The sequence below is a fragment of the Heterocephalus glaber genome, unplaced genomic scaffold (assembly GCF_053883595.1).
Source record: "Heterocephalus glaber isolate CG9 unplaced genomic scaffold, H.glaber_assembly_v1.0 deba00001140, whole genome shotgun sequence".
Lineage (NCBI taxonomy): Eukaryota > Metazoa > Chordata > Mammalia > Rodentia > Bathyergidae > Heterocephalus > Heterocephalus glaber.
The window spans coordinates 2,662,660-2,680,855 of record NW_028258200.1 but is presented as its reverse complement, the minus strand read 5'-3'; the positions used below and the strand labels follow the sequence as shown (position 1 = coordinate 2,680,855).

The 18,196-nt window shown below is 44.1% G+C and overlaps 1 protein-coding gene across 4 annotated transcripts; it reads left to right on the top strand.

Annotated features, from left to right (window-relative positions):
- Nucleotides 1-685: 685 nt before the first annotated feature.
- Idh3a (isocitrate dehydrogenase (NAD(+)) 3 catalytic subunit alpha) lies at nt 686-18,079 on the top strand. 4 transcript variants are annotated; one of them, XM_004872109.4, is made up of 11 exons: nt 686-939; nt 4,231-4,293; nt 6,609-6,692; nt 9,024-9,138; nt 9,933-10,120; nt 10,978-11,111; nt 11,879-11,981; nt 12,074-12,138; nt 13,388-13,472; nt 13,942-14,094; nt 16,451-18,079. In XM_004872109.4, the coding sequence occupies exons 1-11, from the start codon at nt 913-915 to the stop codon at nt 16,532-16,534; spliced, it is 1,101 nt and encodes a 366-aa protein (XP_004872166.1). In that variant the 5' UTR covers nt 686-912; the 3' UTR covers nt 16,535-18,079. The 4 variants fall into 4 exon arrangements, with proteins under 4 accessions (XP_004872166.1, XP_087066416.1, XP_021105720.1 ...); XM_087210290.1 differs by having other exon boundaries at nt 802-939; nt 4,231-4,269; XM_021250061.2 differs by lacking the exon at nt 686-939 and adding an exon at nt 1,120-1,374.
- Nucleotides 18,080-18,196: the final 117 nt, after the last annotated feature.

Below are 18,196 nucleotides of genomic sequence, written 5' to 3'. Positions count from 1 at the left end.
GGTCAGGAAGGGGACTGCTTGAAAATGGGCACCAGGAACATTCCCAGTGTCTAACACTGGATCTTAGCTGCGTGTAGGGGCGCCACGTTCCTAATCCCAGCATGCTGGGAAACTGAGGCAGGCGTATTGAAGTTCGAGCCCAACCTGGACAATCTAGCGATTTAGTGAGACACTATCTCAAAATAAAATATAAAAAAGGTGCTGGGGATGTAGCTCAGTGTGAAGGCCCTGCGTTCAATCCCCAGTACCACATAAATAACTAGACCAGCTAGGCGAGGTGGCGCTCGCCTGTAATCCCAGTGCTCTCGGAGGCTGAGGCAAGAGGAACACAAACTGGAGCCAAGCCTGGGCAAGTTTGTGAGACCATGTGTCACAATAAAAAATTTAAAATAGGCTGGAGATGTAGTGCAGGTGAAGCCCCTAGGTTCAGTTACCAGAAAACAAGCTACATCGTGTGACGATTGCGCAACTGTTTGCATTTATAAAAAGCATCGAGCCGTACACTTACAGTTTGTAAATGTTATATATAACTTACACCTCAAGTACTTGTGGAATAAAAGGTCCCTCTCAGCCCCCGGGTTCGTAAATTCCGCGAGAGGAAGTGCATCTTTAATTCTAGAGGCTTGATTGGCACCCAGCAAGTGCGAAGCCGCCAATCAGGAGCGAAGAGGGCGGGGCTTCTCTCATGCCGCTTCCGGGTCGCAGCTGAGCAGCCGGCTAGGCTTGTCCCGCGAAAAGAATCCGACGATTGGCCAGAGGGTGCCCCAAGTAGGGCAGGCAGTGAAAGCGGAAAGGCCAGAGGCGGAGGCGTGCCACTTCGGGGGGCGTGGCCACGCCGGGGGCGGGCTCTGGGCGCCGCTGCGCGAACGCGCTAGGCTGTCGCCGCTATCGCCGGGCTAGACGGCTGTCGCGATGGCGGGTCCAGCGTGGATCTCCAAGGTGAGCTGGCGCCGGCGGGTGGCCGCGGGTTAGACGGTGATTGGCACGTGCTGGCGGAGCCTCCGCCAGCTGACAGGACAGGGACAACGCGGGCGCGGTGTGGAAGGCGTCCCGACGGCACGGCCGGAGGCGGCGCCTAGAGTACGGGAGCTCATTCCGACCCACGCGGCCGAGGCAGGAAGGCGTCAGGGTCGAGGCGGGAGCGCTGGGGGCCGGGCCGAGCGGGCTGAGCCGGGAGTCGGCCGGTGACCCACCCAGCCGAGCCTCCCCCGGTCCGTGCCACCCACTGCAGCCCTCTGGGTGGGAGCTAGGCCGTCTTCCTTCGTGGGGCCCTGGACGTCTGCAGCTGGCTCCCCTTCTGAGGACCCGGGCATCATGCACCTCGGGGTCACCGCGGACGCGCGAGAGGGCCCCCAGAGCCTGCCCTGGCCCTTGGTAGGGACCCTGCGGTGATGAGGAGGGCGAGTGTCCTTGACAGCTCCGCTGTGCAGCGGAAAAGACTTGAGATCACCCGGATTCCCTTCACCACGCCCTGCTCTCTGGGAGCTAACCTGGGCCGAGAGACCGACTCACCCAAGGTCACTCGAGGTCAGAGCAGTGGAGGAAGCCAGGCATCCTGGGTCTCAGTACCAAGGTCACATAGCAAGTTCCCGGCCCCGCACGGGGGACACCAGGTTGTAGGTCCCTGCTGCTATTAACGGCTGGTCCCCCAGAGCTCTCCTATAAGCAGATTTGTTACTACTTTTGTCCTTTTTTTTTTTTTTCCAGTTTAAAGAAGTGCACTGATAAGAGGTTTACTGATAAGATCACTACACTGGAATTTAGGCGTTCTTAGGTTTAAGTCTTGTCAAGACCATTAATTGACAGTGTAACACTGAGCAAAATGAACATATCTGCGGCTTTATATGTCCATCAGAAAAATATCTATTCTTGTTTGAGTTGAGGTTTAAATGGGACAGTGTATGTAAAAGCACCTAGAACATGCAGAAGGAACACAAAAATTGGAAGCTTTTTCGACCATCAATAGATTAGTTTTAGGGGGCAGTCATCAAGTGGACAGAGATTGCTGGGTTTATTGCTTTGTAATTGGATTCGACTGTGCTAGTCTCTTCAGACTCAAATTTGCTTGGGATGCTAACTCTTAGGTCAGATTTGCTTCTAAAGGTGAAGTAATTTCTGGGTTACTGTTAAAACAAATCCGTCCCTTAATCCCTGGGCTTCCACTCTAACACCCACTGGTAATTCATCCTGAGGACTAAAGCAACACTAGTGATAATAAGTGTGCTAGCAAATTTTTTGGGCCTTTACTGTGCACTGCAAGAAGAAACTCCAAGGAGTTTGGAAAGTGTTGGACTGCAGAATCAGAAGATGAGATTCTTTTTATTTTGGTCCTGGGGATCAAACTCTGGACCTTGTGCTTTTGAGGCAGGCAGCAGAACCACTGAGCTAAATCCCTAGCCCCATGAAGATGAGATTCTTAGTCAGTCAGGCTTGGTGGCACATACTTGGAAACTCAGCTCTCTGGGTCACTCAGGCAGGAGGATTACAAGTTTGAACCCAGCTTGGGCAGTTTAGCGACTTAGTGAGACCCTCTCTCAAAACAAAAAAGGGCTGAGGATGTATAACTCCGTGTGAAAGCCTTGGGTTCAATCCCATTACCAAAAAGAAAAAAATGATAAGGTCCTCCTTGGACATAGTCTCCCAGTGCACTGGCCTTCACCTCTGGGCCAGTTTCTCCCTGTAGGGGTTGGTGCCTCTGAAAGACCTGAGGCCAACCTAGAGTAGAAAGGTCAAGCTGGATGCTGGGTTTGGAGGAGCAGTTCCTCTACTGGATTGCCATTTAAGGTTTTGTTTGAAAAAACATCCGCAATTTAAAAAAACTTTCCCACAGAGAAAATAGAGGGTTTCTAAAGACTTTCTTGGCTCTCAACTACTATAATGAGCCAATTTGCCATCAGCCAGCACTCACTGTGTGATTCCTGCCCGCCATCCATCCAACACCATATTGTGTATTGAAGTTGGAGTACAAAGAGAAGAGAACAAGGAGCCAGGGACTAAGACAGCCCAGGGTCTGGTCAGAAGTTCAGGGGTCCCATCTAGGCCCAGTGTTCTTATCTGAAAACCCTATCTCCCTCTCATTCCTCCCAGTCTTTAACCCAGTAATGAGAATTGAACCCAGGGCCTTTATACTGAGCTACTCTCCCAGCCCATTTTAAAATTTTTTATTTTGAGAAAGAGCCTCACTAGTTTATGCAGGCTAGGCTCAAACTTGTGATCCTCCTGCCTCAGCCTCCCAGAAACCTAGGATTACAGTCATGCACCATCTCACCCTGCTTCACAGATTTCATTGAAATCCAGTGATGTGATATATATGTATAGGTATAAGAGAGAAGACAGCCTATGCTGAAATAATCTTATGTTAAGGGATTTTTTTTTTTTTTGGGTTCTTAATTTTTTAATTTTTTTTGAGACAGGGTCACACTATGTGGGCCAGGCTGGCCTCAGACTTGCAGCGATCCTCCTGCCTCTGCCTCCTAAATGCTGGGATTACAGGCTTACATCTTAATTTGGTCAGATCTTTTACCACAAGGATATGAACCTGTTTTGGGTGAATGTCTTTTTCCTCTTTACTGAGACGGGAGGACTCACGAAAGTTTTAGTGCTTGCCACAGGGTAATTTCAAATGGCCTCCCTTCCAATACTCCACCTGCTGGAATCTTCCTAGGGTTAAGATTTGGCAGGTGGTTTTGGCAGAGCATCCTTTTGTGTTTGGGCCTAACTTTTCAGACCAGGACATGATTGCAGATTCCCAGGATTACAGAATGCAATTCATTCATACTTTCTTGGTGGCTAGTTTTTGTATCTTCATCAGTAGAGGCCAGTATTTGAGTAAAAGGATCAGGCTCCAAAAAGGGAGTCAAAGACAGGAGGGATACGTGTCCCTTGTTCATATATGTAACATGAAAAGAACCATCAGAATAAAATCTAATGTTTGAGCTAAAAAATAAGTATAGTTTTGTTCTGTCTGAAACATTTTTGACAACCTACATGCATAAAATCAACTTTGAAAAAAGTATAGTGCTTGAATTCCTGGCTCGAATGTAAAACACTTATTTAGGTTTTTAAATCCAAGCAAGCTACTCCACTGAGCTAACACATGGGTGGAGTATTCCCGGAAAATTCCTAACTATATCGGCAGATTTGTAGCATTGTCAGCCATCAGCATTCGTCTCCACTGTTGCTGTGTGTTTTCATTCTTTGCCTGACATCTCTTTGTTGTTGTTCACGTAGGTCTCTCGGCTGCTGGGGGCATTCCACAGCCCAAAACAGGTGACCAGAGCTTTTGCTGGTGGTGTGAGTATAATTATATTTTTTATTTTTTTCCTTTTAGAAGTTTCTCAAGAAAGATGCTCTAATATATAGCATTTACTCTCCATTTATTTAAAACTAGAGAAAATTGGCCATACTTACTGTATACTAGATTTATTGGCAAACTTATACACAAACTTATTAGTCACTTGTACATGTGAAAGAATTATATTACAACTGGCTCTGGAAGCCTGTGACATTACTGTCTTGAAGGAGCCTTGTTAAAAATAGATAGATAAGCCAGGCATGGTGGTGCACGCCTGTAATCCCAGCACTTGGAAGGCTGAAGAAGGAGGATGGCTGTGAGTTCCAGGCCAGCATGGGCTACAGAGTGAGTTCAAGGCCATCCTGAGCTAATAGCAAGACCCAGTCTCAAAAAAAAAAAAAATAGATATTACCCTTGAGCCTATTACTTTATTTCACAATCTCATTTTGGTAAGAAGCTTTTTTTCTGTGCTAATACAAATCAAGAGAAAATTGTTGAGAAGCTTCAAACCTTGCTTTGCATTTTTATTTTGTGAGCTTCCCTAAAAACAGTAGATTGATTGCCAATTAGGAATTTCTCAAACATTGCTAAGCCCTGTAGGCTTATACTTTCTTAGATAGTCATTACAGACTATCACATTAGTGGATCATCTATTATCCATCAAATCTGCTGCTTTTAGAATTCCCAGCATTAGAGTTCTATGCTTTAAAAGCTGATACCACATTATTGGAACATTCTAAGACTGTGGGTCAGTGATTTCCTTTTCATTTTTATTTTATTCCCCTTTTACAGAATCTGATTGGGATTTCCTAATTTCTATACTACCTATAACACTTTATGTATGAGGGATTTATAAAACCATAGTACATTTTATTTCCTAGTTATTTTCTCTACTGTGGGAGAAAAGTAGACTTCTGCATGGTCTAATGCTGTTTATTACACATGGGGAGGACAGGAAGAAGATGCCAAAGGGTTCTTTTGGCTCTGCTTATACAGAAAATGCAAAATGAGCTTTGCACTTGGAGCTTGAGAGTAGCTAAGCCAGCATTTCAAATACATTCAGAGAACTGATCATTGGTCTCTGCTGTTACTTACTTACTTAATTATTAATTAATTTTCAGGATACTTATTAAAATATATATATATATATATATATATTGGCCTGATAGGATTACTTTCAGATGAAATAAGAGGAGACATAAATTTCTTGAGCTATACAGAAGAATTGAGAAATAATTCATCTGCCTGTCCAGGAGGTATCATTAGAAGATGAAGGACCAGGGAAAGTTAATTTAGTGTTTATTTAAAGTCAGTTTGTGATTTTTCTTTTTTTTTGTACCAGGGATCGAGCTCAGGACCTTGCACTTGCCAGGCAGGCGCCAGCACCACTGAGCTATATCCCCAGCCTGTGGTTTTCTTTTTAACATGTAGCTCAGACAACTGGAACTAAAAAAGGCCAGATGGAATAATGTTCCCAGTAATAAAATGAATAAAATGTATAGTTTTCAAATGTAGAGAAAGGCTCTGAATATTATCTTAACTCATTTAAACTCCCTGTTATTCCAAATTTTTATTTCTATATTTGAAATGCTGGCTTCATTTTGTCTGAAGCCATTGAAACAAATAATTGATGTTCTATCATAAATACACTTATTGCATTCTCTAATATAGTGCAGGCTCTGTAGGTCTGATCAGATGTTACCTTTATTGGCCACAAATCACTTGGCTAAGCCTATTTATTTTACTCTTACTAAGTACCAGTTTTACAGAGGAACCGGGACAGTGGAGGCCTTTTCTTGAAGAGTAGTCTGAGATTCTGTGTTTCAAAACAGACCTCTGATACTCTGGAAATGGGTCTGAAAGAGCTCCGTAAGCCTGAAGAAGTGGCCTGAGGACAGACAGCCTCTTGCTTTGTAAAGAACCCTCTGAATTAGGGCAAACAATACTGTTGAAATATTTTATTGTCTTTAGTTTTATAGACTTGGATCAGTTGGTCGCATCATAGCTTGTCTGAAAAGAAATCTCAATTGGGAAGTCTCCTTGGTGTAGTGTAATTTATTTTTGCTATATCTAAAGAGCATTATTTTACTTCTTTTTAAGACCTCTGAACTCAGGTAGAATAAATTTGTTGAGTCTCCTGTCTGTTGATTTCTGCCTTTGCTTTCTGGTCCTGGGGAAGTTTGTCTGTTTTCTTAGCAGTGTTTGGGGTCTTTCTGAGGCACCCTGTGAGGTGGATTTCTCTTCAATTATATTCTATTTTAAACCTTCAAAAACCAATTCTTACTTTATTCCTTTAATGATTTCTTATATTCAGGTTCAGACAGTAACTTTAATTCCAGGAGATGGAATTGGCCCTGAAATTTCAGCTGCAGTTATGAAAATTTTTGATGCTGCCAAAGTAAGTGGGATTAAAAAAAAATCCATTTAATAATAATTCAAGTGTTTTTAGCCAGTTATGTTCTGTGATAGTGAATTGCATGTGTTTATAAAGTTTGAGAGGTCTGTTGTTAATCACCACAGATCTTCTCTTTAATGTTTCAGTGTTATTTGTTACTGGCATTTTTGGTAGTTTAAAATCAATGATATATAAAATAATCAAAGTAGAACTACAGGATTCATGGATCTTTGAACTCAGCTTGGGTTTAAAGTTCTTTTTTTTGTGTGTGGGGGGGATTTGAAGTCATTGTGCCTTCCTGCCAAAATAGAGGAGAAAATTGATGTCTAAAAAATTTATATGGGACATTTTGAGGGAATTGTTTTTTTCCTTTCTTTTTTTGTTTTTGTTTTTGTTCTTGTTTGTGCTGAGGATTGACCCAGGGCCTCACATATGACAAGCACATGCTGTGCCACTGATCTACACTCCTAGCCCCTGGAAAGAACCTTTTTTAAAAAAACTTCGATGTGCGCTGGGCATGGTGACACACATAATCCCAGCAGTCTGGGAGGCTGAGGTAGGAGGATCACAAGTTTGAGCCCAGACTGGGCAACTAAGTGAGATGCTGTCTCGAAATTTTAAAACTGAAGCTCAGTGCAAAGGCCCCGGGTTTGTTTCATTCCCAGTACCACCTAAAAAACCCAAACTGATGTGGCGTTATTTTCAAGAATGGGTTATTTAACTAGCTAAGCTATCAATATTTAAAAATACTTCTTTTTGTTTGTTTCTTTGTGTCAAAGTCTCCAATTCAATTTGATTTTTAGTATATTCACAGAGTTGTACAATTATCTACAAATCTAATTTTGGAACTTTTTTTTTATGGTGCTGGGATCAAATTCAGGACCTTACATGCGCTAGGCAAATTTCTACCACGGAGCTACATCCCCAGCCCTAATTTTGGAACCTTTTCATCATCTAAAAGGAAACCCCATACCCGATGCAGTCACTCACCCCCTCCTTTCTCTCCTACTCCATTCTCGGCCCTTTATCTTCCTCAGCCCTAGGGAACCACTGTTTTCTGTCTCTGCATGGTGTACTCGAAAATATAGTGAATGTTTAAATTTTTAAAAAATGTGTTGTAGTAAAAGACACACATTGCCATGAATCCCTATCAAAACACTCCTCCTTGCTTTGAGCACACTCATCCCATTGTTCTTGCCACTTTCTTTTTTCTTTTCTTTTTTTTTTTTTTGGTACTGGGGATCGAACTCGGGTCCTTGCGCTTGAGCAGCAGGCAGCGAAACCACTGGGCTAAATCCCCGGCCCATCTTGCCACTTTCTGAAGAAGTTCTAAAAGTCTTTTTTCATGAATGTCTTCAGTTGTGCTGTTGCAGCTGCCTAGATATTCTGAATCTATTCAAAATGTTTACCTTTCATGGTCATTTTGACTTTGAGGAAGAGCCAGAAGTCACAGAGTGCAAGATCTGGTGAATAAGGTGGACGAATACACTGTAATATTTTTTATGTTTTTGTTTTTTTAAGACTAGGTCTCGCTATGTATTCTAGGCTGGCCTTGAACTCAGTGATCCTCCTGCCTCAGCCTCCCAAGTTCTGGGATTACATGCATGCACCACCACACCAGGCATTGTAATGTTTTTGACAGAAGTTGCTGTGAACAGTTAATCAAGAGGTGATCAAAAAATACAGTGAATATTTACATTAAAATACTATAGTAAAAGATACATTGCCATTAATCCCCTTCGAAGTGCTCCCTCTCGTTTCAGACACACTTATCCCATCATTCTTGGCAATGTGTCTTTACTTTAATAAGTTTTTTGGGGGGGGACTGGGAATTGAACTCGGGACCTTGTGCTTGCAAGGCAGGCAGCAGCACCACTGAGCTACCCCAGCCCAAGTTTTTTTTTTTGAATTGAAAAATCCATCATTTCTTTCGATCACCCATGTATGTTTGTGTGTTCTGGGGTGCAGATAGAGTCTTTTTTTTTTTTTAGTGCTGGGGATTGAACTCGGGTCCTTGAGCTTGCACAGCAGGCGGTGAAACCACTGAGCTAAATGCCTGGCCCCAGATAGATTCTTATATGGTCTTATGTGATTGGCTTCTTGTACTCAGCCTAATGTTTTCAAGATCCATCCATGCCCAGTACTATGAAGCATTTCTGTCTGCTTCTTATTGTACTCTAATGGGAGCACCTTGAGGGTCCTTGAGAAGCACATAGGTGTGCAGGGGAGCTGGTGGGATGTGGTGTGAGGACCTCTGCACGCCAGGCCTTCAGAGTTGATGGCGCACCTGTCAGTCTGCTGGCTGTCAGCTCACAGTGCTTCTGTGGTTTCTAGGCACCTATCCAGTGGGAGGAGCGGAATGTTACTGCCATTCAGGGACCCGGAGGAAAGTGGATGATCCCGCCAGAGGCCAAGGAATCCATGGATAAGAACAAGATGGGCCTGAAAGGTAGAGGGTGGGTTGGAGGTGTTGGATATTGCTGTTCTCTGCTTAGGTGTTAAGTTCCAGAGTTCATCTGTGTAGGCGAAGTGAGGCCTGGCTTCCTGCTGAAGTAGAGCCATGTTTTTATGAAATCACCATTCATAATAAGGTGCTTTGTTTTTGATTTTGGACATTCTTTTTCAAACTCTAGTAAAAACATTAAAGTATTACTGGCCATTACCAACTGACAGTATGTATTCATTTTTAGATTTATCTTTTACCTCATTTTTACATTTTTATCATTATTATAATATACATTTAAGGTCCTGATTCAAAATGACTAGCATGTGACAGAGTGAAACGTGGCACAACTGTAAAATCATAGATCCAAGATTGAATCTCCTCTCAGCCACACATTGGCTGGCAGGCCTGGGCAAACTGCTTAGTCTTGGGTTTTGGTTTTTATTTCCTCCATTTTTTTTTTTTTTTGGTACTGAGGATTGAACTTGGGACCTTGAGCTTGCAAGGCAGGCACCGGAACCACTGAGCTAAATCCTCGGCCCTATTTCCTCCATTTTTAAATGACTTCCACAGGGCATGGTGAGGATGAGATGATGTCGAGCACCTTGACAGTACAGTGCTTTGTCCCAGAAGCTGTCAAGACGGAAGTGCAGTAAGGTTCCAAAGTCTCTGTAAGGGTGATTTCCTCCTCCACTGGATCTGAGGGAAGGGGTTAAGCTAGCGGCACACACATTGCACAGGGAACCACATGTGAAACCAGCTGTGTCCTCTTGTTACCTGGGTGTTCTTTGTTATGACAGGCCCTTTAAAGACCCCAATTGCAGCTGGTCACCCATCTATGAATTTACTGCTGCGAAAAACATTTGACCTTTATGCCAATGTCCGGCCATGCGTCTCAATCGAAGGCTACAAAACCCCTTACACTGATGTGAATATTGTCACCATTCGTGAGAACACGGAAGGAGAATACAGTGGCATTGAGCATGTGGTATGTTGTTATTTTTGTGTTTCTAGTTGAGTTGTTCTTTGTCTTTCATGTTTTCACCTGAGCATATCTCCTGTCTTAGTTACTTTTCTTGTTACTGAGTCAAAATACCCAATGCCCAGAGTAAAAAAAGGAAAGATTTATTTGGGTCACAGTTTGTAGAGGTTTCAGTCCATAGTTGGCTTGGTCCAAAGCAGGGTGGCATGGCAGAGGGCATTGCCGTGGGAGAAACAGTTCATGACAAGCAGACAAGTGACAAGCAGTGACCCTCTTTCAGGCCCTTATATCCTATCCAGGCTCCCCTCCCTTAGAGCAGGTAGCCCCCACACCCAGAATAGAGGAGCATTAATTCTAGCATCGCACCATGAATCAATCCCAGCATCATATCCTTGATTCCAGCAGCATACATCCTAGATCCAGCCACCTCCTAAAAGCCCCACCTAGGACCGCATGAGGTTTTTGGGGGACTTCTAGATACAAGCTAGAACATCTCCCAAGGATGGATGTGTGTTACCTCACTGAGGAAGGAGTTGGGTGTTTTTCTAGGGCTGGGTCTGCAGCTGACTATTGAGATGGATGCAGTAGGAGCAGGGCCTGGTGGTTCAGAGCGCAGGCCCAGGACTCTGCCTGCCTCACAGATGGGCCCTCAGGCAGTCGACCCTCTCTGGGCCTTGGTTTCTTTCTTCTGTGTACCAGGGTTTATTACACCTGCTTCAGAGGCTAAAATTAACACTGACCCCAGAAACACAATGTGTGCCACTGGCCACACTAGCATGCCACAGTGATGCAGTCTACACTGCATGCTGACTTGATGGTTGTGGGCATACCCTCTGAGCAGGGCAGGACTCTGTCTCTCTCAGATCGTCGATGGAGTCGTGCAGAGCATCAAGCTCATCACTGAGGAGGCGAGCAAGCGCATTGCTGAGTTTGCCTTTGAGTACGCACGGAACAATCACCGGAGCAACGTCACGGCTGTGCACAAGGCCAACATCATGTGAGTCCCACGGAGACGCTGCTCCTGCTGCTGTGCCTTGCTGGGTGATGACAGACAAATTCACAGAAGCAGAAGTCCAGGCCCTGGGAGCTAAGGAAGGCCTGAGGGTTATGAGAAAGCCTGGAAAAGACTCGGGTCCCTAGGACCACATGGTCAGGGCTTTGGTGGCACCTCTGCCACCTGCTGCATCCTATGGGATGCACATTCTCATCACACTCACCCAACTAAAAGTTGGCTTTTCTGAATGTATAAAGAAATAGTTCACCTAACGTAAGAAAATTATTAAACATGCAAAACAGTAAAACCATTTAAATAATGGAAGTAAATTAACCCTTTAAACCAATTTTAGTAATATTACTGAGTACTCGGTTTTTGCTGGTTAGTACTATAAAAAGCTAATGTTCTCTGTTATGATGAAACTGCATATTTTGTTTTTATCCTTTTGTCCCTCCAGAAGGATCCCAAGACATTTTCAATTTTATTAACTGCCTAAGAAATAATTTTTACTGAGGTGGGCATGGTGGTGTATGTCTGTAATCCCAGGAGGCTGAGGCAGGAGGATCTGTGAGTTCAAGGCTAACACAGGCTACATAGTGAGTTCAAGGCCAGCCTGAACTACATAGTGAGATCTTGTCTCAGAAAAGAAAGAATTTTACTATAATTTTTTACTGTGATGATCTTACTATAATTGAAATCAGACATTTTAACTTCTGGAACTTGAATTTCTTGAACTTCTTTCATTTGAGTGTTTTCTTTCTTAAATACAGGAGAATGTCAGATGGACTTTTTCTGCAAAAATGCAGGGAAGTCGCAGAAAATTGTAAAGATATTAAATTTAATGAGATGTACCTTGACACAGTATGTTTGAATGTGAGTACATTTTCATACTTAGCTATTCTGTGATGAACACTGTATGTGTGGTTAGATTTTGATTGCTAAATGCACAAATGTGTTCTTTGTAGATGGTACAAGATCCATCCCAGTTTGATGTTCTTGTTATGCCAAATTTGTATGGAGACATCCTTAGGTGAGTTCGGCTGCACCCTTTTTATTTTTAGTCTCTGGTTTCTTTACAGACATGCTAAATAACTTTTGGGTTAACGTTTTCAATCAGATCTTATGAAATATAGCATTTTTCGTCAGATGTGAGCTGAATTCTAACAATTCAGGTGGTGACATCAATGATTACATGTTGGGGTGGGGTTGGTCCTTTATTTACCAAGTCAGCACTGGGCTATTGCTCCCTCATCATTAGTTTGCTCTTTCTGTTTTTCAAATTTTTTTTTTCATTACTACAGATTAAACCCGGAACCTTCATACTGAGCTACATTCCCAGTCCTTTCCTGTTAATTTTTTTTTTAAATTTTGGGACAGAGTCTCGCTAAGTTGCCCAGGTGGGACTAGGCAGCCCTTCTTCTGCAGTCTCCCAAAGTGCTGGAATTACAGGCATGTGCCATCATGCCTGGCTTTTTCAGATGTTTTTTTTTTTTTGGTACCGGGGATCAAACTCAGGTCCTTGCGCTTGAGAGGCAGGTACTGGAACCACTGAGCTAAATCCCCGGCCCATCAGATGTTTTATTGGTTGGCTGACTGATTGATTTCAATATGTTGTGTTATGTATAGCTAGGTTGGTCATTTTAACAAATTTTTTGCTTATTATTTTTTGTGGTGCTGGGGACCAAACCTAGGGTTTCATGCATGCTAAGCATGTGCTTTGCCACTGAGCTACACTCCTATCCCCAGTAACTTTTGACTGACTTTCAGGCTTCCAGAAAAGTTTTAAGAATGGCACAAAGAATTCCTGAACTCAGCACCTGGGTTTGCCAGATCTTAACATTTCACCACACTTACTTTGTTATCACCTCACCACCAATGTTGGCCAGAGGTGATTGTCCAAGCCATCATTCCTTCTGTATTAGGGGCTGGCATCCTGCTGTGAGGATCAGCTGCCCTTCCTGTGTCTCTTTACTTAGCTGTGCCATATGGGCTCATGGTGTTCTGTTTATTCAGGGCTGTGCCCCTCGCCGCATCATTCCCATTGATGCTCAGGTGGGCCATCTGGGCCAGGCTCCCTTCCCCAGGGCTCCTGGTTCCTGTGGCCTCAGGCCTTCCTTCTCTGAGCCTCGTCTTGCTGTCTGGCACAGTGAGATGTTCTAAACGTCACCCCTGGAATCAGCCACTTCTCCAGGAAATTAGTTCCTGCTAGTGGAGCATAGTGTTTATAATGGAGCCTGAATGACATGTGATGTTTTCCTTTTCTAAATATCTGTCTCCAGTGACCTGTGTGCAGGATTGATTGGTGGTCTCGGCGTGACCCCAAGTGGCAACATTGGAGCCAACGGGGTGGCCATCTTTGAGTCGGTAAGGGACCCAGACACCCGAGCAGAGCTCAGGTCAGAACAGGAGGGACACAGTAGGGGCTCTGTGTATTCTTGGGGTTTAATTCTGCCATTTTACAGATTGTCAAAAGAATAATGCATATTTTTATAGTCTTCATTTTTCTCCAGGTATTTATTATGTAACCTTCCTCACTTGTATTTTACCAAAAATTGACTGAAAAAGATTGTTCCATATTTTTGCACTTTTAAAAAACTTAGCTCTGAATTTCCACAAGGCTTTACTCCTGAGGTCTGTCAGGTGAATTACACACAGCACCGTCAGCGCAAACCTTTGAGGGGTGAGGGTTGAGGAAGGTGATGGGGACCCCACCTCCCTTCAGAAAGCTGCTGTCTTGGCTGCAGTGCAGGGTAGAGCCCAGGGCCAGTGCTTGCCATCTGCTGAGGGCTGCAGGCTCTGGTCTCCTTGCTGATGCTGCCTTCCTGACGCGAAGGTTCACGGGACGGCCCCTGACATCGCAGGCAAGGACATGGCCAATCCCACCGCCCTCCTGCTCAGCGCTGTGATGATGCTGCGCCACATGGGGCTTTTTGACCACGCCGCAAGGATTGAAGCCGCATGCTTCGCCACAATCAAGGATGGAAAGGTATCGTGGTCTTGACTTGTGTGTGGTGGTTGCATCTCTGTGCTGTGTCTGAGTGAAGGAAGCAGATGAGTTTCAGGAGAGTAGAGGGAACCGATGTCAGAGATTCTCAGTGTAGACGCCCTGGGTGAGCTTCAGGAAGTGTGTACACACATGTTCATTTGCTGAGGTCAGGGTCCAGGTATTCTACACAAAAAGGACCAAGGAGCACTGACAGGCATTGTGCACAGCAGGAAGGACAGAGGGAGCCAGAGACAGGGCAAGCTCAGCTGTCCTGTCGCCGTGCAGTCTTGGCCAATTCCCCCCTGGCCCCTTTTTGTGATAGTAGAGATTGAACCCAGGGCCATTGCACTAAGCTACATTCCCCAGCTCTTTTTTCTTTTTTTGGTACCGGGGCTCAAACTCGGAAACTTGTGCTTCCAAGGCAGGCGCCAGAACCACTGAGCTAAATCCCTGGCCCTTCAGGTAAGGTCTTGCAAGGTCACTAAATTACCCAGGCTGGACTCAGCCTCAGCCTGTGCACTACTGTGCCTGACTTGCCAAGTTGTCCTCAGCAGAATTTCTCCAAAGCTGGCCCCTTTATAAAAGTGTTATAATTTGAGATTCCTTCTCACAACCAAAGTATAAGAAATCCAAGCTTCGCCTGCTGCTCAAGTGCAAGGACCTGAGTTCGATCCCTGGTACCACCAAAAAAAAAAAAAAGAAAAAGAAATCCAAGCTTTTTGTTTGTTTTTGTAGGTGAGGATGGAACGTAGGTTCTCTTGCATGCTATTGTAGTCAGCAGGATTAGGCAAGGGAATGCATTAAATACAGGACACATAACTTGTAAGATTATTTTATGATAAGTACCCAAAGAGTCAAGCACAAAGGAGTGCAAGAGATTAACCGCACACTAGAAGCCCAAAGGATTCAGCTGAGAGCCTGGATCCCAGCAGTTTCCCATATGAGTCTAGCTAAAGGCTTAGAGTCCAAGGCAAGGTCCTCCTCAAGTCCAGCCGGTGGCCTAGAGCAATGTCTATTGCTTGTCTGTATTGAGGATCTGCACCTAGAAGGCCCAAAAAGCCAGTGGTGGGAGCCAGAACATCTACGCTGGTGAGATGAAGGATTTGTGCCACCAGGCTGAGGGATCCACATTGGAGCCAGGAAGTGATGCTCATGGTAAACATCAGAGCTCCTTTGATGAAAATAGCAGCTATTCCCAGTGACATCGAGGTCCTGAGCTCCTCCTCTGACAAGAGGCTAGTTTGCATCAGGAAAACCATCCGCAGCAAGCTTCTAGAAAATCAACAGGCAGATCTTCCCCTTCAGTTCTCTTTTTATGGCTATTGGTAACAATCTTCAGGTGGATTCTCCATGCCCAGACCATGCCATTTCAGTTCAGCTGGGCATTACAAGTTGACCATTAGTCAGTCTACCACTGATTACACCCTCAGCCTGACAGTAACTTTAGGGAATCCTGATTCTGTTTTTATTCTAAAGCTTTAAGAAGTTACATCCTAGAGCCCAGCAGAGAGATGCCTGAGTTATACAGTAACCTTAATTGTGCAGGTTGCAGATACAAGGCAAAAAAATATATATAAATATATATATATGTAAATAAATAAAGACAGGGTCTTGCTGTGCAGTTCAGGTTGGCCCTAAATTCATGGTGATGCTCTTGCCTCAGCCTCCCGAGTGCTGGGATTACAGGCGTGCACCACCACGCCCAGCAAGAGAATTAAATTGAGGTCTCTTTGCACTAGAGTGAGCTGGTGCAAGACTGAGACTGGTGGAGAGTGAGACTGGTTGAATGGGAGACTTCTCCCACAAGGAGGGAAATTTGAGACAGAGTCACTTAGGTATATTTTGGTATTTGTTCTCTAGCCTTCAAAAATAGATCAGAACATGTCTTAAGTTTTTTTGTTTTGGTACTGGGGATCGAACTTGGGTCCTTGCGCTTTCGAGGCAGGCGGTAGAACCACTGAGCTAAATCCCCAGCTGTCTTAAGTTTTTGAAGCTTCAAAAATTTCCCATGGAATTTGTAAAACCTCTTGTTTAGATTTTCTTTCATTTAAATATGCATAAGTATTTTCTTAGGGACTAGTGTATGAACAAAGGAGAAATTTTGGGAGACTTCCATGCTGCCTTTCATACCAGGAGTGCCAGTATTGTTTCCGAGTGTTCTTGTGGACTCCCTGTAATGGGGTCTTCTGGTCCTCCTGGGGAGTAGCTGGTGTGTGGGGGCCTAACTCTGAAGAGAGGAACTGAATGAAAGTTGCAGCAGGCAAGCTCCTTGCTCAGTTCACATCTCACTGAAGGCTTTGAATGACAATATCTTGGGTGTGGATCCCTTTTTATTCTTGCTGTTTCCTTTTCTCAGAGCTTAACGAAAGATTTGGGAGGCAATGCCAAGTGCTCAGACTTCACGGAAGAAATCTGTCGTCGAGTGAAAGATTTAGACTAACAGTTCACCAGTGGTGTATGCTGCAGTCACTCTTAATGGACACCACCTCGTAAACCTCTCTGTAGGCGCCTGCCATTCTGTGTGCATTTGGTTTGCTTGTTTTTTGACAGAGCACATTTTAAAATCTGGCCTTTTCTTAACCAGTCTGTGCAAAGGATGCAGGAAATGTCCCTGATCTGCTTTCAAAGGACTTTTTCCAAGTGCTTGTTTTATTTATTAAATGTCTATCTGGTAAACATTGTTTTGTAAACTCTAAGTGGACTGTATCATTTGCCATTGTTAACCATTTTACACTTTAGTTTAAATAATTTTTCCTCAACTGTAAATATTATGATACAGAATTAATAAGAGAAAACATACAACTTTTTAAACAGAAGTCCTGTCTTTGGTTTATGACAAACATAATGGAAATAAAACAGGACATTGACATAATAGCACAAAATGACATTCTTATAAAGCTAAATGGGCACAGGAGAAATTTCCTGGGAAAGTTCACATCTAAAACAGCAAAAAAGGTATATTTCTTAGTGATATGGAAAATAAAAACAGATGTTTCCTTTACATGAATTACTATGAATAAAAATTTCAGATCCAAGAAATATATAATGAGCAATATAATTTTTTTAAAAAATTTAAAATTTTTAAATTTATTTTATTTATTTTATTTTTTTCAGTACCGGGGATGGAACTCAGGACCTTGCGCTTGTGAGGCAGGTGCGGTGGCACTGAGCTAAATCCCCAGCCCAGTATAATTTTGTCAATGAGATACAGATAATATATTGTGTACGAAGTCCCACATGGATCATGTTTTTCATGATTTTACTTTGAGGTTTAAAACTCCGTGTGGCTCCTGATGAAGCCGTGGGTGGTGCTGCCTTCTCCCTGGATGCACTGTCACCATTGCATCATCAAGGCCCCCAACCCTGTCCTACCTGAGTTGGGCCAGGAGCCGACCCTGTCACGTTCCCTGTACCGTCACAGCAGGGAGATGGCTCCACTCTCGCTGCTACTGCCGGGAGGCACTGCTCGAAGTCTGGTCCCTGGTGTTTGAGCTGCAGTTGAGGAACCCAGGGTGCTGGCTATTGATTTCACATCTCAGCAGCTGCCCTTTTGCCTCCCCAAAATCACTGTGCCCTTCACCCAGTCCCTGCCCTCTGCCTCAATAGCACCAGCATAAGATGCCACTGTAGAGAAAGCTGACTCACAGAACGTCACCCCGAAGCCTGGTCTTGTCAGCCTGTGACCTTCAACTCCCTTCTCCCTGCACCCTCTCCCTGGTGGCAGCATGAGCAACTGCACTTTGGCCCCATACGCATTCTCCCTTGCCCCCACCAGTTTGCAAACCTGTGGCTTTGCATAATGTCCCCAGATCACAAGGGGATTTCTTAACAGACGTCCTCCTCTGGGTCATTTTTAAAGCTTGTAACCAGACCAACAATCCTTACATGTATTCTATTCTGTTTATGCTGCTGCTTCTGTTGTTTTATTGGATTGTGCTAATTACCAGTGGCTCTTGGTTCATAGAAATAAAGAATTCCAAAACAACCAAGATGTGCGTCTTCTGCCTTTCCAGCTCAGGTGCCTTGGGGCATTTTGGCTCAGCTTATTACTAAGAATAACCACTCGAATGCGCAGAGTAGATGTGTGGCCTGGTGGTAATGC